Here is a 27,417-nt window from a genome sequence, read left to right as displayed (position 1 = left end):
GTAATTCATTATTATCAGGTTGTCCTAAAAGTTCCCTGAAAAGCCTTCAGTTAATTCAAAATGCTGCAGCTAGAGTACTGACGGGGACTAGAAGGAGAGAGCATATCTCACCCATATTGGCTTCTCTTCATTGGCTCCGTGTTAATTCCAGAATAGAATTTAAAATTCTTCTTCTTACTTATAAGGTTTTGAATAATCAGGTCCCATCTTAGTACCATATCACCCCAATAGAGCGCTTCGCTCTCAGACTGCAGGCTTACTTGTAGTTCCTAGGGTTTGTAAGAGTAGAATGGGAGGCAGAGCCTTCAGCTTTCAGGCTCCTCTCCTCTGGAACCAGCTCCCAATTCGGATCAGGGAGACAGACACCCTCTCTACTTTTAAGATTAAGCTTAAAACTTTCCTTTTTGCTAAAGCTTATGGTTAGGGCTGGATCAGGTGACCCTGAACCATCCCTTAGTTATGCTGCTATAGACTTAGACTGCTGGGGGTTTCCCATGATGCACTGAGTGTTTCTTTCTCTTTTTTCTCTGTATGCACCACTCTGCTTTTAATCATTAGTGATTGATCTCTGCTCCCCTCCACAGCATGTCTTTTTCCTGATTCTCTCCCCTCAGCCCCAACCAGTCCCAGCAGAAGACTGCCCCTCCCTGAGCCTGGTTCTGTTGGAGGTTTCTTCCTGTTAAAAGGGAGTTTTCCTTCCAACTGTCGCCAAGTGCTTGCTCATAGGGGGTCGTTTTGACCGTTGGGGTTTTTCTGTAATTATTGTATGGCTTTGCCTTACAATATAAAGCGCCTTGGGGCGACTGTTTGTTGTGATTTGGCGCTATATAAATAAAATTGATTTGATTTGATTTGATTTAAATATGGAGTAGGCAATTCTGAAAACAAAAATAAAAACAAAAACTGACTGTCCAAGAAGAGACGAGTGAGGGAAGCCACCAAGACACCTCTATAGGTGTTGTAGGTTCCTGTGGTTGTGAATGTAGAATCTGTCCATTGTGCAACTTGTGTTTGATTCATCACCAGTTGCAGCTTCGTTTCATAGTTTCATACAAGAAATCTAGGCTTGAGTCTCCAATGTGCTTTTTGGACCACTTTAGCTGAAACGTCAACTCTTCTTTTGGAGAAAATCCAACTCTTTTACTCTCCACCATGAAGCCGTGACTGGTGGTGCTACAGACAAAAAAAATTATCCAATAACTGCCAGAGAAGTTTAAATCCCTTCAAAGTTGTTTTTGTGGTGTCCTGCTCGAGTCTCCTTGCATCATTAGAACTGTCTGCTCCAGAAAGCGTTACCATACTGTGTGTCTTCCATAATGGTTGATGTAAATGAAGTCCAAGACATATTCAGTGACATGGAAATGTCCAAATAGTCATCTCCTGACTGGCTGTAAAAGTAATGATTTTATATTAAAATTATCCTAAAATCTAGTTTATTCAAGTACTTACGGGCTCTGAAAATGTCGCGACTATGTATACAAATGTTTCCTTTTGTAGGTTTGACTCAGAATGTATCGCTACTCTTTTCCTGTTTGAATGTTTCTGTGATATAAGGCAAACTATTTTTTTGCAACAAAAATGTCATGATTCGCAGTAATTTAAGCCTTGATTTATTTGGGTTTGTTTCTCTTTGTTGTGTTTAGGTGGTGCGTGGAGGAAAAAAAGCACAGCCCAGTGCTGGATCCCAGAGGGACTGTTAGTGTGGTAAGGACCCTTGAGACAACAGAGGGTGCATGGAGGGTTCAGGTTTGTTAAAGCCAGGGTCGTCAGCCTACCTCTGGTTGGGGCTGGTCTCTGTGGCTGCAGCCTTCCTTTGTGCAGAAGCCCGGACCAGTCCGAGCCCTCTGCCCAGCCCCAGCAATGTGACCTGTGAGGGTAACTCCAAGTGTGAGCCAGGGATCATCCTGCCCATCTGGTATCCCGAGGATCCATCCATGGGAGACAAGATTGCACGCGTCATTGTGTATTTTGTGGCCATGATTTATATGTTTCTCGGTGTGTCCATCATCGCTGACCGCTTCATGGCAGCCATTGAGGTCATCACATCCCAGGAGAAGGAAATTATTATCAAAAGGCCCAATGGGGAAACAATAACCACCACAATCCGTGTGTGGAATGAAACAGTCTCCAATCTCACTCTCATGGCCTTGGGTTCATCTGCTCCTGAGATCCTGCTTTCTGTAATTGAGGTGTGCGGACATGACTTTAAATCCGGCCAGCTTGGGCCAGCCACGATTGTAGGCAGTGCAGCGTTCAATATGTTTGTCATCATCGGCCTCTGTGTGTCTGTTATTCCCCAAGGAGAGGTGCGCAAGGTCAAACACCTCAGAGTGTTCTTCATCACCGCAGGCTGGAGCATCTTCGCTTACATCTGGCTTTACATGATCTTGGCTGTGTTTTCTCCTAACGTGGTCCAGGTGTGGGAGGGGCTCCTCACACTGGCTTTTTTCCCCGTATGTGTCATCCTTGCATGGGTGGCTGATCGACGGCTGCTCTTCTACAAGTTCATGCACAAGAAATACCGCACGGACAAACACAGGGGCGTAATCATCGAGACAGCGACTGAACGCGCCAAGGGAATCGAGATGGATGGCAAAATGGTCAACTCTCACTTCATGGATGGAGGCGCGGCTGCCAATTTTATTGGCTTGACTGAGAACAAAGAGGTTGACGAATCCAGACATGACATGATCCGCATCTTGAAAGACCTGAAGCAGAAGTACCCAGAGAAAGATCTGGATCAGCTGGTGGAGATGGCTAACTACTATGCCTTGTCCCACCAGCAGAAGAGCCGTGCCTTTTACCGAATCCAAGCCACGCGCATGATGACTGGTGCGGGAAATATCCTGAAGAAACACGTAGCAGAGCAGGCCAAGAAGAGCGCCAGCGTACAGGAGGTGCATGTGGAAGAGCCGGAGGAGTTCGTATCGCGGATCACTTTTGAGCCCGCAGTCTACCAGTGCCTGGAGAACTGCGGTGCAGTCATTCTGAGCATCAGCAGGAAGGGTGGCGACATCAACAAGACTATCTACGTGGACTATAAGACAGAGGACGGCTCAGCCAATGCTGGGGCTGACTATGAGTTCACAGAGGGTACTGTCGTATTCAAACCAGGAGAGATGATCAAGGAAATTAGCATTGGCATCATTGACGATGACATCTTTGAAGAAGACGAGCACTTTTTTGTGCGCCTGAGTAATCTCCGTGTCCTAGAGACTGAGGATGAGTTCCTGTCCCCCAACAGCCTCCCTTATCCAAAGGCCATGCTGGGCTTCCCCACCGTGGCCACCGTGACCATTCTGGATGATGATCATTCTGGCATCTTCACCTTTGAGAGTGGCCTAGTGCACATCAGTGAAAGCATTGGCATTATGGAAGTGAAGGTCTTAAGGACTTCTGGGGCAAGGGGGACGGTGATTGTACCTTATCGTACCATGGAGGGACTTGCCAAAGGAGGAGGGGAGGACTTTGAAGACACCTACGGAGAGCTTGAGTTCAAAAATGATGAAACCTGGTAAGAACATTGTTTATTCATCTTCTGATAAATGAGCTGGGATTAGGGATGAGAACCGATGAGATTTTAAATGTCAATGCCATCATCAATTCTGCTTATCAGGTCTGGTTCTGATTTCCTTATCAATGCCTAATCAGTTGTCTCTGTGGAAAAATGTGGACCTACACAGCTTTTAGGATTACTGCATGTACAGTATTTTCCTTGTTGCTAGATGAAGAGTTTGCTGTGACGTGAAACATTTTTTGCCGGCATTGATAAGAAGATGTGATAGCGTATGGGTTCTCGATTCCCATCCAAAGCTGAGATCATCTCGTTTACTGAACCCTGAAGATGAATTTTATTAGTATCTTCAACACTTTGTGGGAAGTTGTTTTTGCAAAACTCAGATTTGTGTGTTTTTATTTCTGAGCTGCAATCTGCCTACGGTAAAACTGTCACGAACACTATATACAATGTGACAGCTAGCATCAAAGCTTCCCAGCAGTCTGCCTGACACACATTTCATTTAGTTTTTGAAACAAAGTTGTTTTCTTTGCTGTCCTTTTAATTAGGACGTACTTTGGCAACCTATTCATGTGCTATTTGCACTGTATCACTCGAACTGCTTTCTTCTTTACATGTTTAGACAGCGTAGCCTCTCATCTGAGCGTGTACTCTATATCCTCTTGTTTTCCTGTTGAGAGATTTTGCTCTCATCACGGCGCTTTGATAGGAATGCTGCATGCACCGCGTGCAGCCGGGATTTGTCACACATCTGTGGAAACAGACAGTCCTGAGGTAACCCTCCCCTGGTTTGTGTAATCCCTGCTGCTTTTGTCGAACGCTGGTTTGTCACTCGTTTTCCTTTTATTGTGAATGTTCCTGTCATTTCTGCTTTATTTGAAACAAAAGAGGAATAGAACAGAGGAGCAGGGAGACGTACATGCTTTAACGACAAAGCTCAAGATCCGGTTCATACAGTCAGTGCGTTTTAGTTTTCCTTTTTTTTCTTTTTTTTTAGGATAGTTGACATAACATGTTATAATCCCTGAAAATGCTGTAGGTTTGATTCCATCTGGGGCAGCCATGCTAAAATGTTTGCACTTCCTAATCTTTGTATTACGTGAAGATTTATGTTGTCTGTTGTACCACATGTGTACACTGCAACAAAATAAATACAAAAATGACTAAAACAGAGCAACTGCAACATACTGTATGTAGTGCAACTACTTGGTAGATTGAGTTCTTTTAAGCAAAAGGTCCCCAAATGCATCCATGTGTCAGGTGGCCTTTCAGCAAGATGCCGAACCTGTAAACTGCTCAGGTTTGCAGTAGATAGTTCAAATTAAAACATTACCAACAAATGCATCTGCATCACTTCTACAACAGATAGCGGAATTAAAAATACACAGACAAACCAAACATATTTATCCAACAGGGCATGCTGCAGTTTCAGTTGATAACATGTCTACTGCAAGTTCACACAACAAATGCAAACACACTGTTGCTTTACACATCGCTGCAACACAATAGAGCCAGAGGCTGCCAGGCACAGACTCACAGACTCAGCCACAGACTGCTCCTTCCCAAGTGCAGGACCAACAGGCCGAAAAACTCCTTTGTCCCTCAGGCCATCAGACTGTACAACTCCTCGCTCAGGGGGAAGAGGAGTAACAGGAAGACAGAGGACAGGAAGGAGAGGAACAGTAGTAGCCAATAAACCAGTATTGATCAGTATGTCTGGTATTTATATTGGGTATTTATATTTGAAAATTGTTTTTCTTTTTTAATTTCACTTTTGATACTCTATGTCAGGGGTGGGCAATCATGTGCCATAAAGGGCCGAGACACTGCAAGTTTTCCGTGCAACCAATCACCTCAGCAGGTGATTTCATTAATGATCAGGTGTCTCAGCAGGTGATTTCATTGACAACCAGGTGTTTATGTTCAGAGGAGAAGCTCATCAGCAACCCACCTGCTGAGGTGAATGGTTGCATGGAAAACCTGCAGTGTCTCGGCCCTCGATGCCCACCCCTGCTCTATGTGCTTCTTACCCTTTGTGCTGCTATACAATGCTGCTGGAAACTCAATTTACCTGACGGAGTCTTCCCAAGGGATCAATAAAGTTCTGTCTAATCTAATCTAATCTACTCTATTACGTCTGATCAAGGAGTTACATTCAGTGCATCGTTGCAGTCTGTTATTTTTTGGCTATAGAACATAGCCAGTCAACAAAGCTGAGCAAATTGATTTATTTATTTCATTGATGATTTTACTCTTAAACTAGTTCTAATTTCATATGTTGCTATTTATTTATTTATATATATTTTTGTGATGCATAAAACAGTCAGTCAGAAAAAGTCCTCAGGGCAGAAATCTATTTATGTCGCTTCTCCATCCAAAGTGTCTGCTTTTGTGTGGATTGTTTGAATGTGCAGCAGATGTTATCATATTAAATTGTTGCATGTACTGTATGTTATATTTGTTTCTGCACTCTGCATTTGTTTACTATATCAGGTAGCCGAGTGGACAAGGAACTGGCTTACCAATTTGTATAGTAAACCTGTGTTCAAATCCCACTCATGTAGCATGAGTTTAGCATTTTGCACAGTTATATTGAAACAGGAAGTCCTGGATTTGATGGCATCTTAAGTTTTGTGAAACAAAGGGGTAATAGAATAGAGTAGATTATAGATTAATTCCTTTCTGTAAATCACACAAATTATTCACATTTACTTGTTTGATACCAGCTGACTCTCTGCACTTAAATAATCCATTTCTTGCTGTCTATATTTCCTCCTTGTTAAAGATCAAGCAGCATCTGATTTGTCCTTGTCGCTGCGGTAAGCAGCAAAAGTTGAAAATTTTAAACTTTTGACGCAGAACTTTGAAAGTGCTGTCGCAATTTCTGACAAAAAGCCACAAAAGGCAGATTGAGTTGCCAAAGTTGCCTTCAGGTGGACAACAAGAGGAGTGACACAATGTGGAAGTGTTAGGCCTGCGATGTGCCCCTCTGTGTTTTTGGACAGGAATTATTTTTTTGAGTGGCACAAATAATTTGTGTTGCATCTTATTTTGAGATCTGATTGTTTTGCAAATAGTTTAGCATTAGCATTCCCTGCACTATATGTTTTTGAAATTTATATTTACATTCTAAATCTTATTGTGATATCTGACTGTTTTGTAAATACACTCACTCATCACTCATCTTCAACTGCTTTTCTGGGTTCGGACAAAAAAAAAAAAAAAGCCTGAAGCATTTCCTGCATTTATGTAAATAATTGTATTTAATTTTTTTTTTTTGCTACATTTGTACATATGTTTTTGAAATTTACAATTTATATTTACATTTTAAGTTATGGAAATGGCTCGTTAAACAAGTTTGTGGTTTTCACAATAAAAAACCCAAACTTTTTTCTACTTGGATTTTATGTTTTCGTGTGATTTTAGGTTCACTGTGTTAATACAGTAGGTCAGAATGAATGAGGAAACTGTAATGTCACTCAGGTGATGTGCTGGAAAAAATGACACCAAACATGGCCAAATAAACACTTTTTAAAGGTAAATTATACAGGTAAAACCAAAAGTAGTCAAAAACAGCCAATTATATGCTGGACTCCAGAGGGTTAATGTGATGAATCTTTTTTTAACCCTCTGGGGTCCGAGGGCATTTTTTGGACAGTTCACTCGCCTGGCATAAATGTATTATTATTGCTGTTAACAGCTCTCCCTGCATCCCACAATCAAGTTTTATGTCTCTTTGTTTTCAGGACAACCTGTGCTTTCAGAATATATATGTTTTTGTTGTGTTTTATAAGTGTAATAAAAGTTTACAATCAAAAATAGGCAAGGAAAAAATAAAGCGAAAAATAATTTTCCGCACACATTTATTTAAAATACACAACAAACTATAATAAACTGTTTTGACACTTTATAAAGGTAATTTGAGGTCTTGTGTGAAAGACTGCACAACAAAAAGGTTCAAACAATAAACACAAATGCACATTTTGAACAATATATACAAAATGGTCTGTGCATTTTGTTGTCCATTGATATGGTAAACAGTGCTTTGTGCTGAGAAAGCAACAGTTATCCAGTAACATTCACATGCAAACTAGTGGAGCAATCCTGATAGTTACACACTCTTTGTTTGAGCACGTGAGATTGTCTCTCCATCTGCTCCTGCTTTCACTGATCGCTGTGCGTAATGGCACAGGGCGCACTGAGTATGTACTAATAGTATGTACTCATTGGAGCACCCAGGGGGCTATTCAAACGGGCCAACTAATAACATATCACTCCTGAAAGCAATCTTTGGCTTTTCACGTGAGGTAAATCTGCCCTACGATTGGATTTTGGAAAAAAATTCTGATTGGACACTCACATTGCGCACGTCATCACACAGCTTCTATGAGGAGTACAAAGATGGCTGATGGCTGGCTTGAAAGTCCGCGGAGTTGACTTTTCAGCAAAAAAAAGTATGTTTCTATCTCATATCATTCAAAAGTTATTTATAATTTAGTAAAGCTTGGTCTTAGCCGTCGTATAGGACGGCGTCGGCCCCAGAGTGTTAAAATCCATTTTCATGTTGAACCATTACTTCCTTGTGAACTGCCAATGCTGCCTATTCAATGGATTTTAGCAGGTTCCAGTAATTCTGCTGTTAACAGTTACAATCTGTCTTTTGTGTGTCTTTTGTTGAAATTTTGCGTTGTGATAGATACAGGTGAGGACCAGTGATCTGCTGTTGTGCACCATGAGAGCATAATTTGATATGCACACTGACTAAATGACCACCAGTTTGGGGACCAGGTTAGCTCAGTGTTACATGGAAGTTGGTGTATTATGCTGTTGAAATTTGATGCTATTTATTCACCTCAACATTACAAGACTCATATTTTCACATTTTTTGAACTGGTAGCAATTTTCTTCTATCTCACATTGGCCACATGCTATTTTATTCCAGGAAGAGCGCACATCAATTAAGCTAGTAGCCTTGATGCTAATGGGAGGGACCTGGTGGCTGGTGTGTCAAGTGTGTTTGCAAGTGTGTGACTATTGTAAACAAAAACAATGAGTGCTGATACATAATAACGCACATAACAGAACACAATCCAGGAAAGGAAAATCATCTATGGCACCTGCCCTCTTCTACCACAGCAATTAAACATGACTTTTTCTTCATAATATTCAAATTTGGCGACAACTGGTCACAGGGGAGAGTTTTGGGATTTCTTTACTCCAATGTGGTGAATCTATTCCATGGTGTCTGCTGGTCTTTGAAATTCTTTAACCATAAACTCCTTCAGTCTTTTCTGGGTCCTTGAGTACATGTTCCTTCATCCCAGAAAACGCCAGATTATCTCTCATGCTGCACGCTTGCTCATTGACAATAGTCTCTTTTATTTGTTTATTATGACAAGTGAGCTGATTGTTTGTGGTGCTCGCTGTCGTGATTTATGTTGCTGATGAGAGTCTTTATTTGGGCTTGACTGAATTCCACATTCTCACATAGTGCCTGGAAATCCGGGCGTAATACCTCAGTGGGGGATAATCTCTCTTCAATAGCAGTTCTTTTAGCTTTGTTAGAGAATAAATTGTGTGTTACTTCATTGGGATCCATTTGCAGAGTTGACAGAGATGCATCCGTGCTGTTAGGTGAACCGAGATGAAGCCACTTGGCTTGGTCACCTTCGCCTTGCCTATATTTGGCACGTGGAACCGCTCAAACATGTGTTGATACAGTTCTCTGCAATGTAAATCCTGATAAATTAGTTCAACTCAAACAATTTGAGGAAACCAATTAAGTTCAGTTAACTAAAATAATGTAGGAATGAATTTATTTTTTAATACAGTAAAACTGACATTAATTATTTGCGTTACATTAACTCATACGACCTAATGATGCAATAATTTGATGGATTTATTCACAATATTCCTCAAATGAAGGAATCATTATTTAATTTTTTAATGACCCATTTTTCACTGACAATCTTTCATTTAGAAGGATTATTAAATGTTCTTTACTTCTGTTCTTTTTTGTTTACTGGAGCAAAATATATATATAAGTATAATCATATACTCTAAATTTAGACCAAAGAATGAAAATGGCATCAGTTAGCATTTTTCTGATGATGGCCCAGTTAGCAGCAGCAGTGGCTCATGTGGTAGAGCAGGTTGTTACTGTATTCCTGACATCTTCTGCATGTCATGGTGCCCTTGAGCAAGTCATTAAACACAAAGTTACTCCCAGTCCCCGAAATGGAATTGCAAAATACTTCAAACTAAAGTTTGATACATCAACTAAGTTAATAAATATGAATCAGTCAAGTTTATTGAACTTCATTTGAAGAATTTCACAGGCCTGAAATATTTCAGGTTTCTAGATTTTAACAAAGTTGCTTTGTTCAAATTGTTTTTAGTTGAACTAAGTTATCAGTGGCTGCACGGCGCCTTGGTGGTTAGCACTGCTGCCTTGTACCAGGAAGGTCATGGGATCGACTCCTACCTGGACCTTTCTGTGTGGAATTTGCATGCTCTCCTTGTGTTCGCTCGGGTTCCCCCTGGGTGCGCTGACTTCCTACTGTACTTCCAAAGACATGCAGGTTAGGTGAATTGGTGACTAAATTTGACCGTAGGTGTGCATACGAGCAAGTATGAATGTACTTGTCTGTTTGTACGTGGCCCTGCAATAGGTTGGTGAGGTGGAGAGTGGAAACATAAAAGAAAGAAAAGAATATTATTATGAGTGTTGTGATATTGCACTGTGAAGGAACGCTTGTGTATCGAGCTGTGTTCTCTGTTGTGCGTCATGCAGTGAGTTAGATGTTCCTGCTCTGCATCATAGCTCTGTTTTGACTGTGAACAATATACAAATAGGAAGCACGGTGGATTAGTGGTTAGCACTGTTGCCTCACAGCGAGAAGGTCGTGGGTTCATTTCCCGTGGCCTTTCTGTGTGGAGTTTGCATGTTCTCCCCGTGTTTGCGTGGGTTTCCTCCGGGTGCGCCGGTTTCCTCCCACATCCAAAGACATGCGGGTTAGGTTGATTGGAATCTTTAAATTGTCCGTAGGTGTGGGTGTGTCTGTGTTTGTTTGTCTGTTTGTGGCCCTGCGACAGACTGGCGTCCTGTCCTGGGTGTACCCCGCCTTGCGCTCTATGACTGCTGGGATAGGCTGCAGCCCCCCGCGACCCATAACTGGACTAAGCGGTAGAAGATGAATGAATACAAATAATGAATGTTTATGAGTTCATAATTTAATACGGTGAAAGCTGGAATGTTCCATTCAATGAGGCAAATTAATTATTTGTTCCATTGAAAGAATGAAAAAAAATCATTATTTATTTTATATAACAGCTAAAATAGATCCTTGTCATTTGATATTTTATTAATTTACTATAAACAATAGAAAATGGATTTGGTGTTCCACTGGTGCTTTGATGTCAACAGTCCAACATGAACTTTAAATTGGAGTCCAAAATTGTTCTCAGTCAACTTAGAAAAACAGATAATTCAAAAATAATTGCGATGATGTAGTCCGTGATGCCATGCATTGACTTCCTGTACTTAAAAAAAAAAAAGACTTTGTGTAGTTCCTCAGTTCAGCCTAAAATCACGTCAGAAATTTATCCAGCTTTTCATCCTAACAGTTCTTCATGCCTCCAGACGGCTTACAGCATTGTGGATTTGTTTTTTTTTGTGTGTGTGTGTGTGTGCATGTTAGAAGAATTCGCAGCGTCAATTAGGTCCTTCAAATCATTGTCTGCCAGCAAAACAAACTCCACCATGTTTATCTAAATGCCGCCCCCCAGTAGTGTGAGCGCACGCGGTGGTCGGGCGTGCAATAGCACATTTCATACAGCACCAAAATTGCACGCTAAAAAATAATGAAACACAACGGCAAATGGTACAAATAATCCATGTCACGTGACATCCAAGCCACCAATCAAATGACAAGGATCCACTCATCCGTTATATAAATGTAAATTGACAGAGAAGAATTATACAGTATATGCAGAAATATAGTATCATTATCTTCCACTAGAACAGTTAGGACATAGCTAAGTACATTAATCACCCCATTACAGGGGTGATATGTTACAAAATGCTACTGTCTACAGTAAAATAATGGGTTATTGTAGACTTGTGCGACATACGTAACGGACATCCTTGCTGGAACTCCTGCTTGATTATTAAGACAAACCAGCTGTGTGGGTCTACGGCTCTGTTTGAAACGCCCACAAGATCTGTGTGAGAAAAAAGGAGAACTGCCACCTCTGCAAAGAGATGGTGTGGCATTACAGACTTGAAAGTTGTTTTTAATATACATTCAACCAGTATCTATGTTGTACTGTATTTTTTGTTGTTGCAAACTTTAATAACTGTTTTAGGACACATATTACTTATCCACATGTATAGAAGCTATTAACACGACCCTTTTTAAGGCTAGTTTTTCCTTACTGCTGTGTTTTGGCTTTTTCTGAACCAAAGTTCAGAATGGTATGGCTGCATGTCTTTACAGCTGTATGTTGCAACTGTCAGTAAATTACTGATTACCCATTACCAATTATTATTATTATTTATACCATAGGCTCCAGCCCCCACCCCCCATGATCCTCAATTGGAGTAAGCAGGTATAGAAAATGGATGATGGATGGATTATTTATACTGATTGTCTACAATTTTGAAAAAATCAAACAAACAACAAGAGCAACAACAAAATAACCCCAACAGATAACCAGTTATGGTCTGAATACCGGCGGTAAAAGTAGCATTGCAGAACATTGTGAGCTAGCGGGAAAATTTTGAACATGTTTTTAACATTTTTTGACACTGGGCTAAATCGTGATCCAAAAAAGTAAATAAATGGACTGAATTGGTGCAGATTCGAGGCAATCTTTTGTAAAAGTAGGTGAAACTGGACAATCTGGTACAATATGCAGTAACTGGGACCTCCCATTCTGAGTAGACGCCTCCTTCTGATCCTCCTTCACAACATGAAGCCCATTAAAATCATGTCACACTCTTCAACAGAAAGCTTTTTTTTTTTGAGGTTTTAAGAGAGAAATTTTTGCTTTTTGGAAAAGTGTTGGAAAAACACAGTAAGAGGAACTAGCACTGGTGCATGCAAAAAAACAACAACAACAAAAAAAGAAAAAGTATAATGGAGTTGTATGTAATTGGGTGCAATCCGTAATGATCAGCTATGGTCATATGCAATCTGATATAAAATAGCAGGTAAGAATTGCAATGACATACATATGTTGGATATGATTAAAAAAAGAAATCTGGCCCAATTTCTTCAATTCTGAAGTTGGGACAGAAATTGGGGCCAAAAATTGGTCAAGGGAAACGGCCTTAAGAGATTGTGTTACCAGCCTCAACACGGGAGAATATGTGTAACCATGCCAGCCCAACCCATATGGAAAAGAAACAGAAAAAACTTACAAGAAGTTACATCGGTTCCAGTAATAAACTTTATATTTGACATGTGTTGTGCTTATAAGCTAATCAATACCAAAATCAGCATCTATTGAATAAATATTTAAGAAATCTGAGTTTTGATAAATGCTTTAGTTACACAATTAAAACAAGGAGAATTGTTCAGATGCATGAACACGCTCAGCTATTAATATGAAAATCTTTCCTTCAACCCCCCCCCGAGACCTTTTAGATGTTTTGTACGATGGCACGCTGCTGTTACGGAACTTCCAACAAATCTCCAGAAATTTCCATAATTACAGTCGGAGTGATGAATTAGATTCTGTGTGCATCTATAAAAAAAGACAAAAGCAGAGTGGAAGTGACAGCTTCATCCACAAGCACACTCGAAGATTCATGACAACATTTCCATGCACAAAACAAAGGGAATGAACGTGAAGAATATTCACTAAAGGCACAATTACCACAATGTTTCTTCCGCTGCCTTGAAAGCTCTCCTTTGGGTTATTTTCACATTCGTGACATGAAAAAAAATGTAGAATTTATTTACCCCCACACATCCATATTCTACCTCTGGCACATATGAAAATTGACGGCAGAAATGTGCTTATTTCCATTTTGCATTAAAGTTGAAACATAAAAGACTCTACTGCTTGGTACATAGTTGAAACAATTTTGCATACAATTAATAATACACTGATAATGGTGAGAACTAAATAAGTTTGCAGCAAGCTCCAACCTTCCGTGCTGAAAAATGAGTACGAAAGTGCTAAATCTTGTATTTTCTTGAATGGCCCCTTTTAGACCCCCATGATAAAATCCCCAATTTTTACTTGTTTACAGCCTGGTGCAAAAAACAAAAAAAAAAAACAAAACAAAAAACAAAACAAAACATTTTAGTCTCTATAGTTAGTTTACTTAGTAAGGTATGATGGCGTTAAAGCTATTTTAAGACATAAATTATGAGTAATTAGGGACATGGTCAGTTTGAGTGACACCTATGCCAACAGGTTCAGGGCCCTGTTAGTATAGTTTGCTATCAGTAGCTCTGGACTTGACTGTGTTTGTCTTTTATGAGCATTTTATTAAAAATACCTGTGATAATATGGTTGGCTGTGTGGTTAAATGTAGAAACAGACCATCTAAGAAGTCTTTGCTCCAGTATTCTATTTCGTGAAATCTGTATGTTAACACCATTAGCATGAATTAGCTGGTATTGAGAGCTTGTTGAGGTTAAGCCCTGGTCACACAGCACTAACGAAGGACACCGAAGCCAAAACTGTGTATTGTGTAATGGCTCCTCCTCTGATCGTAGGGACATGAAGTATGGGGTTCCGCAGGGATCCGTTTTAGGCCCCCTGCTTTTTTCCCTTTATGTAGCACCCCTTGGGAATATACTGCGGCGCTTTGGGATTCCCTTTCATTGCTATGCTGATGACACTCAACTGTACATCCCAATAACTGCTGGTAATCTCATTCACATAAAATCTTTGGAAGATTGCCTTGCATCAGTAAGAAGTTGGATGTCTAGTAACTTCCTACTTTTAAATTCTGATAAGACTGAAGTTATGGTTCTTGGTCCAGCGAGGTATCGGCATCAATTTGATCAGCTAGCGCTTAGCTTACGTTTGTGTGTTATACATCATATGGATAAAGTGAGGAACCTTGGAGTAATTTTTGATCCTACGTTGTCCTTTGAGCTCCACATTAGAGACATTACGAGGACTGCTTTCTTCCATTTGCAAAATATAGCGAAGATTCATCTCATCCTGTCTATGGCTGATGCTGAGACTTTGATTCATGCATTTGTCTCTTCTAGATTGGACTGTTGTAATACTCTATTTTCTGGCTTACCACAGTCCAGGATTAGGGGTCTTCAACTGGTTCAAAATGCTGCTGCCAGACTTTTGACACAAAGCAGAAGGTTTGACCACATTACTCCCGTTTTGGCATCCCTGCACTGGCTTCCAGTCGCTGCAAGATCTGATTTTAAAGTACTGTTATTAGTTTATAAAATTGTTCATGGACTTGCACCTCCCTGTCTGGCTGACCTGGTAAGCCCCTATGTACCAGCTCGGGCCCTGCGTACTCAGGGTGCAGGACGTCTATGTGTTCCCAGGGTGAATAAAAAGTCTGCCGGTCACAGAGCTTTTTTCTACCGTGCCCCAGCTCTGTGGAAAGATTTCCCAGCACACATTTGGCAGTCGGATACTATGGAGACTTTTAAGTCACGTTTAAAGACTCATTTGTTTTCCCTGTTTTATCATTAGTGTTATGATGTGTTTTTATTCTTGTATTCTTTTATGGTCGTCTTTTTATTGTGCTTTAAATTTTTAATTCAGTTTTTTTTTTTATGTTGTGTGAAGTGCCTTGAGACAATTTCATCATGAACTGGTGCTATATAAATTAATAAATTTTATTTGATTTTGATTTGAAACAAGAAATCTGGACTTACGTTGACTTTCAGAAACATCATTTAACCATCGTCCAGCTTTGTTCCTGTAGCTGTCGTTTCATCAGAATTTTCACTGTTGAAAAATGTGAGCGAATCCCGACGACAACCTCAATTCGTCCGTATTCTGTTTTGCTTTCTGTCTTGATGGTTCCTCATCATTTGCGTACTTCCCGTAGCTGTTTGTAGCACACTGGGACATGCATGTGCGCATGCATGTTCCAGCCAAGACAAATCTGTTGTGAAGACATCCAGATCTCACGCCTGCAGGTACTGTGGAGAGTGCAGGCTGGCTGCAGAAATGATCACAGGTTGGCGCTCTGGCTCGTACCCGCTGTCAAGTCATGTCATCCTGAATGTTTCGTTTTGATTTTGTTCAAAAGCATCAAGGTCGCCGTTCGCTTTGTTTTTCTTTTGTTAATTTCGGTTTTGTTTTGTTCTTTTATGCGCTCTGGACTCGCAGGCTCATTCGTCCACTTTTTCTCGACGATTTGTGACTTTTTTCATTTGTTCAGCTATCGCCGTGTGCCGTATGACCGTGCCCTTCTCTCCACTGTTATGCCACAGTTACTGAGGCAATATGCCATAATTTTTAATACCCGGCTCCATGCTGTCCACTGTTGTGTCCGCACATCATATATATTACTAAAACACATGGACATGGGTTAATTAGCCTTTTAGCTTCAGCTTGTTTGGTAAATATAATGGAGGTGTGCTGTTCTGGCTGTATTTGTCCCACCCAGGTCATGCCAGTCTTGGCCATGCCCCACCTCTTTACCCATTTATGGGTTGATTGGGAGTTAGGGGGTGTCAGGGACTGCCAAGGTGAGATATTTGGAACCGCCTCAGTTGAACTTCAAACCAGCGCTATAGGAAGCCTATGGGTGACGTCACGGAGGGTTTGTCCAGTATACGTGTGTTGTGTGGGCCGCCAGAAGAGGAGGTACTGCTGGCCCACCACCAGAGGGCGCCCTGCCTGAAGTGCGGGCTTCAGGCACGAGAGGGCGCTGCCGCCACGGACACAGCCGGGGGTGACAGATGTCACTCATTATCTCATGACAGCTGTCATCCATCTACACTTCATCATTCCACTCCATAAAAACCGGACGTCATCTCCACCTCGTTGCCGAGATATCATCTACCTGTGAAGGTAATATTCTCAGCCTTAACCCTAAACTGTGTCTGAGTCTGAACTCTTTTTGCAGCCGCTTTCCTGTGGTGTTCCTTATCTGAGAGACTGGCGTTTGGTGTGATCAGCGACGGCTTCGCTTCACACCCCAACCAGATAAGTGGTTAGACAGGAGCTGCACGAGTGTGTATTAGAGGTGGAGGTGGAATTCCCACCATTGTTGTTTCTGGGTGTGCACGCACCCACATCTGACTGTTTTTGCTCCTCGCCAGCAGTACCAGATCCGACACTCAGAGACGGTGGCCACCTGGGGACTCGGAACTTGGCATCTCCAGTATTCTCCGGGTTCGGTGGCGGAGGAAATCGTGCGGTTCCGGTTCTTCTCAGGACAGACGTCTTCTATCCTCAAGCCTGCCCACACATCACCTTTGTGGATTGACTGTTTGCTCAAATTCTGTAATCCTCTGTGTTTTTGTTGTGCTCTTTCACAACAGTAAAGTGTTCATATTCAACTCTTTCATTGTCCGATCATTTACGCCCCCTGTTGTGGGTCCGTGTCACTACACTTTCCCAACAGGATATCTCGGCCAGCATCATGGATCCCGAGGGGCGTCAACCATCTGTTGGACAACCAATGAAATGACAATAAAACTACTTGAACTTGAACTTGATAAATTCCATATTTGACAAAGAAATGTTTGTATGCATGGTTTGAGCACAAATCTCTACATACAAACACTATCAAGTTTGGTGGAGGCATGGTGCAAACAGAGCAGGACACAAATGCAAACGCTCTCAAGCAGATTGGAATAAGAAAAAGGTTCAACCCCTTAAAGCCTAGTTAACGCATAGTTTTTGCCTTTAAGTAGATGGTAAATAATGTTGACATTATTAATTTCACTTTTGCACAAAAAATAAATAGTAATTTTGGTATTTTGGTAATGACTTTATGTTATAATGTTATAATAATAATGGTATGTTGCAAATTTGCGACAACAGGCATACTGGTCAATCTGGTATGTTGCATATTTGAGTCAAATATTGTAGCATATATGCGACAATAGGTGTTAAGGGGTTTATATGGTTAAACTAGCAGGGATTCGGTACAAAGGTGGTCCAGCAGCAAGGCAGAGGTGGCAGGCAGACGAGAAGCTGAGGCATGGTTAAAAAAAAAAAAACAGGGTGAGGTCAAAATACACGGCGTTGTGGAGTTCAGTGGCAAAGACAAAATCAAAGTCGAAGACAAGGCAAAGTCAAAACACAGGTAGGCAGATAACGAGGAAAAACAGGACTATGAACAATGGTTGGTAAATGAAATGAATTCAACAATCTGGCAGGGGAGAAGAGAAAATGAAGGGCTTAAATAACACCAGTGGTAATTAGGAAATGAGACACAGGTGCTGGAGAACAATATAGAAGGGGGTGTGGCAAACAGAAGGGACAGGACACACCCACACCAAACCCTGAACATCAAACAAGAGAGTGCAGTTAGACAAAAGCAAAGTGAACAGGGCCCAACTCAAGGATGAACCTAAAACCACAGTGAACTAAACAAAAGGTCAAAACCACAGATGAACAAAACCCAATTACTACTAAATAAGAAATAAAATAAAGAAGACCTAATATGAAAGAACAAAGAAATAACCAAGAAACGTAATGTAAGTACTGAAAAGAGATCAACCACAAAAATAAAGGCTCAGACTAAACTAAAATGTAACTCACAAATGGCGACAGGAAAATAAACAGATAATTCAAAATATGACAAAAAAAACAAACAAACAAAAAAACAAACAAACAGGTGATACAATTAATGACAATACAATGGGGAGAACCAAAGGTTGGGAAGAAACTAAGATGGAACTAGACACATGGCTTTGTATGCTACAAAGAAGATAAATGATTAACCAAACTAGAGACTACCAAATCATAAACAAAAAAAAAAAAATCAAAGACAGAAGATCAAAGAGGGAAGGCATGGAGACAAAACCATAACAAGGGCCCAAACAGGCAGAATCATGATAAACATTTGACAAATGAGGCCCCTGGTCTTGCAATATTTAGATGCACCATCAATAAGCAGGTACATGGTACATATTTTCACTGGTATATCAGTTTATCTTCCCCCCTGGATACGCCCCCCACCCCTCCAACAATGTAGAGGAAGATACGTGATGTTGTCTGCATATTTCACTGCTAGTACCCTTATACGAGGTCTGTCAATAAAGTATAGGTCCTTTTTATTTTTTTCCAAAAACTATATGGATTTCATTCATATGTTTTTACGTCAGACATGCTTGAACCCTCGTGCGCATGCGTGAGTTTTTCCACGCCTGTCGGTGACGTCATTCGCCTGTGAGCACTCCTTGTGGGAGGAGTCGTCCAGCCCCTCGTTGGAATTCCTTTGTCTGAGAAGTTGCTGAGAGACTGGCGCTTTGTTTGATCAAAATTTTTTCTAAACCTGTGAGACACATCGAAGTGGACACGGTTCGAAAAATTAAGCTGGTTTTCAGTGAAAATTTTAACGGCCGATGAGAGATTTTGAGGTGATACTGTCCCTTTAAGGACTTCCCACGGTGCGAGACGTCGCGCAACGCTCTCAGGCGCCGTCGTCAGCCTGTTTCAAGCTGAAAACCTTCACATTTCAGGCTCTATTGATCCACGACGTCGTGAGAGAACAGAGAAGTTTCAGAAGAAGTCGGTTTCAGCATTTTATCCGGATATTCCACTGTTAAAGGAGATTTTTTTAATGAAAGACATGCGGACAGATTGCAGCGTCGACTCGCAGCCGCCGCGACGCTCTGCCACAGGAAAAACACCTCTGTTGGAAGCCTTGAAGACAAGTTGGAACATGTCCAGCTGTTAAACAATTTCTCATATACTCACTCCACTGAAAGCCATCAAAAGCCGCCTGGATTTTACAAATGGTTATCAACACGGAGGTGTTTTTCCTGTGCCACCGCACCGCGCCGGCTGCGTCCCGACGTGCGGACCCGTCCGCACGTCTTTCATTAAAAAAATCTCCTTTAACAGTGGAATATCCGGATAAAATGCTGAAACCGACTTCTTCTGAAACTTCTCTGTTCTCTCACGACGTCCTGGATCAATAGAGCCTGAAATGTGGAGGTTTTCAGCTTGAAACAGGCTGACGACGGCGCCTGAGAGCGTTGCGCGACGTCTCGCACCGTGGGAAGTCCTTAAAGCGACAGTATCACCTCAAAATCTCTCATCAGCTGTTAAAATTTTCACTGAAAACCAGCTTAATTTTTCGAACCATGTCCACTTCGATGTGTCTCACAAATTTAGAAAAATTTTGATCAAACAAAGCGCCAGTCTCTCAGCAACTTCTCAGACAAAGGAATTCCGACGAGGGGCTGGACGACTCCTCCCACAAGGAGTGCTCACAGGCAAATGACGTCACCGACAGGCGTGGAAAAACTCACGCATGCGCACGAGGGTTCAAGCATGTCTGACGTAAAAACATATGAATGAAATCCATATAGTTTTTGAAAAAAATAAAAAAGACCTATACTTTATTGACAGACCTCGTATGTCAAAAATCAGAGCACATATTGTCACCTGTAATGGTATATTAGATGATGGCATATTATGGCCACTGTAAGGAAGTAAGAAGAAGAAGAAGAAGAAGAAGAAGAAAAACTCCTTTTATTGATCCCCCAATAATCCTAAAAAAGGATTATTGATCATCAACAAATAAGGCCATTTTCCACATTTTGTTTTTTCTCTAGTAATGTGACTACAATTCCTATAAATCAGAGGTTCCTTCCCTCACGGAATGCTTGATCTGGATATGATCTACAAAACTGCAAATTGGTGATGTTCTGAAGCAGGAACCGATTTGTGGTGCAAGAGTTTGCATGCTGTATTCCCTGAATTGGCGAAAGCAAGGTATTGCTTTTACTGGCCTGTGAGTGTGGACAAGATAACTCAAAAAAAGCTGGATGGATTTCCTATTAGAGTAGTTTGGTCAAAGGTCAAGGAAAACGGTAAAAAATAACACTTTTTTTTTTTTTGCATATCTACTAGTATAAGCGACAGGTTCTTTGTTGTGTCCCACAGTAGCCTGTACTCAAGGTTCTTGAAGTGGAGTACTACCTCCACCTGGTGGACATTTACCATTACAATTTCACCAAGAGCCTCAGCAACCAAGAAATATAAATACAAAGCATTTCCTGATCAGCAAAATATTTGTGATTGATTGGTATGACTTCATAATGAAGTCACACAGAAGTCATATGATGAAGCCATACATAGTCAAAAACACCATTGCAGACACATATATATTTACGTGTACATTTATATTGTGGTGTGGAGAGCCTTCAGGTTATGCATCAGCCCTCTGATACCTTTCAATTTTTGTAGATTTCACACGCGGTCAGATTGCATGAATAAAAAGATGAACAATGCATAACGAAAACTCAAAGGTGAATGAATCAAATGTTCACGACAGAGTGAATCCTTAAGAACATTACTTAGACGCTGGCTACAAGACTCCATGAGAGTCTCTCTCTCTCTCTCTCTGTGATGACTATTTCTGTGCAGATTAAAACCACACAGTTTATAGCACACCCAGAAGATTAATTTATTATGTTATCAAACTTTCTGTCGCTTCTGCATTTTGGCTCTGGATTACAAACACTGCACAGAAACATACACATGCTGCACACACAATCACTTGTGCACAGATTGGGTGGTAATAAATATGCTGTCCCTGCATTTGTTCCTCCCAGTCGGGGAAATGCAATTAAGTTAAAGCTTATTTATAACACAGTTCAGAGCAGGGTGTGTCACCAGTACTGAGCCTCCCTCTGGGTGTTTGTGTGTAAATCTGACGGGGAATCATATATCCAGACTGTACAACCTTATGACAGTCTCTCTACGTTAATGGTATTAGTATGGAGGCAAGTGCATCACTTTGCCATGTTTGCCTGTTCGAGCAGTGCCCGGATATTTTAACAAATAAACACTGCATTTCTTCTACTCTAAAAAAGAATGAAGTGGGTTCTGCAGCCATAGTATAACATTACAAACAAATGGTTACTTTTCAACAAAGTTAACATTAAAGCCACAGTGTGCAGGATTTAGGGGCTTTTGCCAGCAGTAATGGAATATAGCATTTATAGCCATCTGTTCATTAGTGTGTAATTAACTGTAACAATGCTTTAATGTGTTTTCATAAGCTTAGAATGAACCCTTTGTAACTACATGGGTACAAGCCCCCTCATGGAGGCCGCCATGTTGATACAGTAGCCCAAAATGGACAGTTACGCCATTTGTTGCGTTTTGCAGTGTAGCCAGCAAACTTAAGATGAGAGACAACAAAATTGTGACCGATGATGCCATTAATGCAATCTGCAACCTCGCCACTAGATGACACTAAATCTACACACAGTAGCTTTAAGAATGGGTACATTTTCAATTGTGCATTGTCAAGATCTTTCTATAAAAACAAATATGGTTCAACATGTAAATAGTTCACAGTGAAATGTTCAAATATTTGAGGCAACACCCTTATTTTAAAAGGGGAATATGAAAAAAATTGGTGCTTTTCTAACCTAGAATTTGCAGTTAAATATTATTTGGTTTCATGGTTGTAGAGCAGCTGGTTGAGTGGATAAGGAGCCGGCCTGCCAATATGTAGACCTGGGTTTGAATTCTAATCATGCTACCTGTCTGTGTCCTTGGACGTGACACTTAATCTACCACATTGTCTCAGTTCACCCATCTGCAAATGGGTACTGGCCTCAGCTGGGGATGTAACTTGTGTTGGACTGGCGTCCTGTCCAGGGGGAGTGGTAGACTGAAGAACGAAGCAGAGAGTAACTCTCTGAGATCTTCTCACATAACGTCGTTGTCTAATCGAGTGTGCTTCTCTGTGCGCCTTTAAAACGGACTGATTTATAGTGCACACCAAACACTTTGGCATAATTTTAAAAATGCATAAATACACAAAAATGTGCAAACTAATTCTCATTCCTATAGCTGTCAATCAAAACGGGATTCAGCCTTTTGACTGATCATCCAATCATTGTGCAGAACGCCAGCGTCCAGGCCCGCCCACAGCTCCATTCACCCCCAGAGATGCTCGCGTCTGGGGGCGGGACAAAATCGTGGCTTTATCCAATGAACATCGCTTTTCATGGCAATGAAAAAACCTTTCCAGGCAGCCCCATTGAAGTGAACGGATGCTCAGCTTCTACAGGAAAATGCATTGATCACAGACCGTATGAGAAAAAAGATTTCTGAGAAGTTAATAAAATAGTCAATTGATTTGTGATAAGTAGGTGATTCTGAACAAACTCATCTTCAAGATGAACATGTTCTAATGCATTTGTAGTTAACGAAATGATAAACTGTACATATTTGACCATTTATTTTTTTGACATTTTAGGGGAAGCTGAACTTCCCTTGCAGTCTTAGAGAAACCACCAGTGGTAATTCAACATCTTTGAGAGACCTGCAACAGATGTAGTGTTTGACACTTTAATGAACACATTTGAAACAGTAATATGTCTTTGAGTTTTCTCATAAATATTGTGGAAGCATTTAATATGTAAAATCTGAAGCTGATATCTGAGCTACTGGGGCGTTATAAATTACAATAAATTTTGTATTAACATAGCTTTGCTTACCTTTGCCAAAGTTTGTGCTTTTACTGTTAAGGCCCAGTCCCACTGGCGTTTAGGAAGATTTGCGTATGAATTGTGCAAATTGGTTTATATTCACTAAACAGCCGCAATATCTGTGAAACATGCTTATACGAGTCGGCCGACATCCACACACATCCGCAATTATCCACAGAGGCACGTTTTTCTGTTGCCAGGATTTTTGAGCTGCACAAAATGTTGGTTGCGGATGACATCCGCTTTACATACTCAATACATACTCACTTCTATGCGCTCTATATCCACTGTTATCCGCTGATATCCGCAACTGATGGGGAATCGCAGCTTGGCAGTGGACTGGGACAGTGTGTAAAACGGATATATAGCATGCCTATCACGTACACATCACAGACTAAAATAAATTGTAGCGAATGCATACAGAGTGGCCACGAACAAATCGTTTGTATTACGTCTGCTTTGCATCTGATTTGCAAACAGTTTGCGAATCCATAACAAACACTTCACGTAAACCCAAAGTACTATACAAAGTCTGTCCAAAAAGTGATGGACCTTTTTATTTTTTTCAAAAACTATATGGATTTGAATCGCGTGTGATTGCATCAGCCAAGCTTGAACCTTTGTGCGCATGCGTGAGTTTTTCCACGCCTGTTGGTTGCGTCATTCGCCTGTGGGCAGGCTTTGAGTGAGCACTGGTCCACCCCTCCCTTCGGATTTCTTTTGTCTGAGAACTTGCTGAGAGACTGGCGCTTTGCTCCATGAAATTTTTTTCAGAACTGTTAGAGACAGGCAATTGGAAACCATTCGATAGATTCAGTTGGATATCGGTGAAGATTCTGTCGGCGTCACGTGGATTATGGACTGTTAAAACCTTTTTAAAGATGGCCCACAGCGGCGGAGGGCACGCGGCGCACTGAGCGGCCATTCAACAGGCTGGATCAACCAGATCATTTCTAAACTGAACGCTGTGTTGATCCTGGACATCATGTGACTACCACAGAAATGGCAACAGAGCTGGACATAGCACTTTTGCGGCACATTCCACTGTTACAGGAGATTTTGTAATGAAAGACGTGCAGAGAATTTCACACGTCAGCACGAAGCAGCTCAGGACACGCAGCAAAAAAAAAAAAACACCTCCGTGTTGGAAACCATTCAGAAGATTCAGACGGCTTTCGATGGCTTTCAGTCGAGTGAGTATCCGAGAAATTGTGCAACAGCTGGACATGCCCCAACATGTCCTGTGAGACTTCCAAGATGGAGGTGTTTTTTTGCTGCGCATCCTGAGCTGCTTCGTGCCGACGCGCGAAATCCTCTGCACGTCTTTCATTACAAAATCTCCTGTAACAGTGGAATGTGCCGCAAAAGTGGTATGTCCAGCTCTGTTGCCATTTCTGTGGTAGTCACATGATGTCCCGGACAGTGATGCCGGTAACGCGTTACTTAGTAACGCGTTACTTACTCTAATCTGACCACTTTTTTTAGTAACGAGTAATCTAACGCGTTAATCTTTCCAAATCAGTAATCAGATTAAAGTTACTTCTCCATGTCACTGTGCGTTACTATTATTTTTCATTGTGGGTCGATAGCAGCATTAAACTTGGTCTGTGGGCAGGAGGTCGGGGTTCGACTGAACTGACCACTTTAAGCGAGCTGTGAGCTTTTCATCCGCGTTTTTTTGCAGCTGCTCGACTCGTCGTCACCTCTTAAAGCGCGGTGATCAGCACACCTGCACTGAGCTTTACAAAGACATTTTTATACTTTTTCCCCTCCTTTATTTAGAATTCTGAGCTGAGCCGCTCCGTATCGTCTCGTTAAAAACAGCTGATCCTCCGCGACGTGTCAACAACTACCACTGTTTTCCACTCAAATGCACCTAAACTCTCTTTCTGAGGACCACATGATGTGAAAACGCAATAAAACTTTCTTACCTGTAAATCTGGTCCTGTTTTCTGCATAAATAAATGTTATCCATTCTTTGTGCTCAAACGCCAAAGCAGGGGCGAATCCAGATGGAATGGGGGCGTGGGGCAAGGATGTGCCCCCCTCCCCCACAACACCCCTAGATTAAAGGTCCAGTTTTGAAGCCGTTTTTTACTACAACTACTAATACTGCTTAAAATAATAATAATTTCGACAAGTAAAATGTTTAGAGAATTTAAATGTTAGAAAAATGTTAGAATTTAATAGTTACATTTATAAACAATGTAGGTTTGAAATTGCAAGTTTTACTGTTACAGTGCTGTCAACAGTTAAATATGAGGTCAAGAAAGAGGTCTTTATTTTACTTTTTATAAAACAAGTATTTGTTTTCATTGAAGTCAAGAAAGGGTGACTATAAAGTGAGTTTTGGCAAAACAGGTATCATTGTCATGTTGACGTGGGTTGTTGTCGGCAGCTGGGGAAAGTAACTAAAAAAGTAACTAGTAATCTAACTTAGTTACTTTTACAATTGAGTAATCAGTAAAGTAACTAAGTTACTTTTTCAAGGAGTAATCAGTAATCAGTAATTGGATTACTTTTTCAAAGTAACTGTGGCAACACTGGTCCCGGATCAACACAGCATTCAGTTTAGAAATGATCTGGTCGATCCAGCCTGTTGAATGGCCGCTCGGCGCAGTGGACCAGTGCTCACTCAAAGCCTGCCCACAGGCGAATGACGCAACCGACAGGCGTGGAAAAACTCATGCATGCGCACGAAGGTTCAGGCTTGGCTGATGTAATCACACGTGATTCAAATCCATATAGTTTTTGAAAAAATAAAAAGGTACGATACTTTTTGGACAGACCTCGTATGTGGCAGAAATCGCCATACCTGCCAGTCAGTGCCAGTCCAGCTGTGGAGACGTACAGATGTAGTTATGGATCCCCAAAGACCTAGTGTGATAGTTGCTGCCTTCCAACAACATACCAATCAACTTGTCCAAGTCCAGCAATTGCTCCAGGGGTTGTGGTTTTGGTGTGAATAGTGATGCTGAAAGGCCCGAGTGCACTTCTTTTATGACCGCAATGCAGATGCCACGCATGCGCAATACAACCGCTGTTGCTGCAAGACGTGCGCAATGCATTCTCAATACATCTGTAATATTTCCGTGATAATCGCAATGCATCCAATCTGTTTCCTCAATACATGCGTGATTCATCCGTGATTGTTCGTCATATATTTGCTATACATTATTAATATATCCATAAGTCATCATTTCAACAGGATACCTCAGCATCTTTATAAAAGAATTTAATTAAATTTCACTGGACTATGCATGTTGGAGACAGGAACAGATGGTTAGATCTTGAAGCTGATCTGGATCAAGGTGTGCAGATCCAGGAATTTTTTTTATTCTTACCTCTGCCAAGGAAATATTTTCTGTGCCGTTTGTTTTTTATCAGGATTACGCAAAAACTGCTGGACCAATTTTCTTGAAACTTGGTGAAAGGGTCGGGTATGGACCAAGAAACAAACCATTAACCATCGTTGCAGATCCAATTAAGGGGACAGAGCCAGGATTTTTTTTTTCATTTTGTTTAACATTGCAAGAAAGGGATTCATTTTTTTTTGTTTTGTTTTACAAATTTCTCAAGAAACAGTGCAAAGATCTTTATGAAAAAATAGTCATATGTTTACGGATAATATTTACATTATCTCTTGAAAAATTGTCGAAAACATTGAAAAATGCCCTATGGAAATGGAATGTGAGAAAATAAAGAAAAATAAAATAAAAAATATAAAAATAATAAAAATAAATAAAAATCCTGAATCTGCCTCTTTGTTATGTGCAGACACGAGTTGAGGAGCGGACCAGCGTCTGACTGAGCCCAGCGCTAAATAACCAGAAAGCGGTTCCAAAAACAAAACAAATTTATTTCCCTTCTGTACAATAATTTGTGTACAACATAAATGTGCAGTTATCTGGCGAGGTGAAGGACGGCGCGCTCTCCAGCGCCCAAATGGATCGAAGCCCGACGCTTCTGGACCCAGACTCACCGCTGAACACCCCCCAGGTGGATACGACAAACTGACTCTGTGAAGGATGGAAAAGGGGAGGTAAGTCAACAGCTACAACAAATATCCTTCAAAGGCACACACTATCAGCAACACATTCAGGTCTGAATTTAAGCTTTATGTAAATGAGCAGCTTCTCACAACAGGTGGAGGATCATCATTCCGTACACCACGGCAGTGAGAAGCAAACTGCACAATTCTCATCAATGTTCAAATATACTGCATAACAAAATACCAAATTACTGTTAACACTTATTCAG

General features: G+C 41.0%; 1 protein-coding gene across 1 annotated transcript in view; it reads left to right on the top strand.

Moving 5' to 3' along the window:
- slc8a3 (solute carrier family 8 member 3) overlaps positions 1 to 27,417 on the top strand; it is a 351,492-nt gene that overhangs the window by 20,039 nt on the left and 304,036 nt on the right. The window contains 1 exon segment of the mRNA XM_034194826.1: positions 1,644 to 3,514. Within this exon segment, the coding sequence (XP_034050717.1) occupies positions 1,734 to 3,514 (1,781 nt within the window). The 5' untranslated portion in view covers positions 1,644 to 1,733.

This window comes from Thalassophryne amazonica, chromosome 19, assembly GCF_902500255.1.
Source record: "Thalassophryne amazonica chromosome 19, fThaAma1.1, whole genome shotgun sequence".
NCBI classification, from domain to species: domain Eukaryota; kingdom Metazoa; phylum Chordata; class Actinopteri; order Batrachoidiformes; family Batrachoididae; genus Thalassophryne; species Thalassophryne amazonica.
Note: the sequence above shows the minus strand (reverse complement) of the source record. Positions and strands in the feature narration are given on the sequence as shown.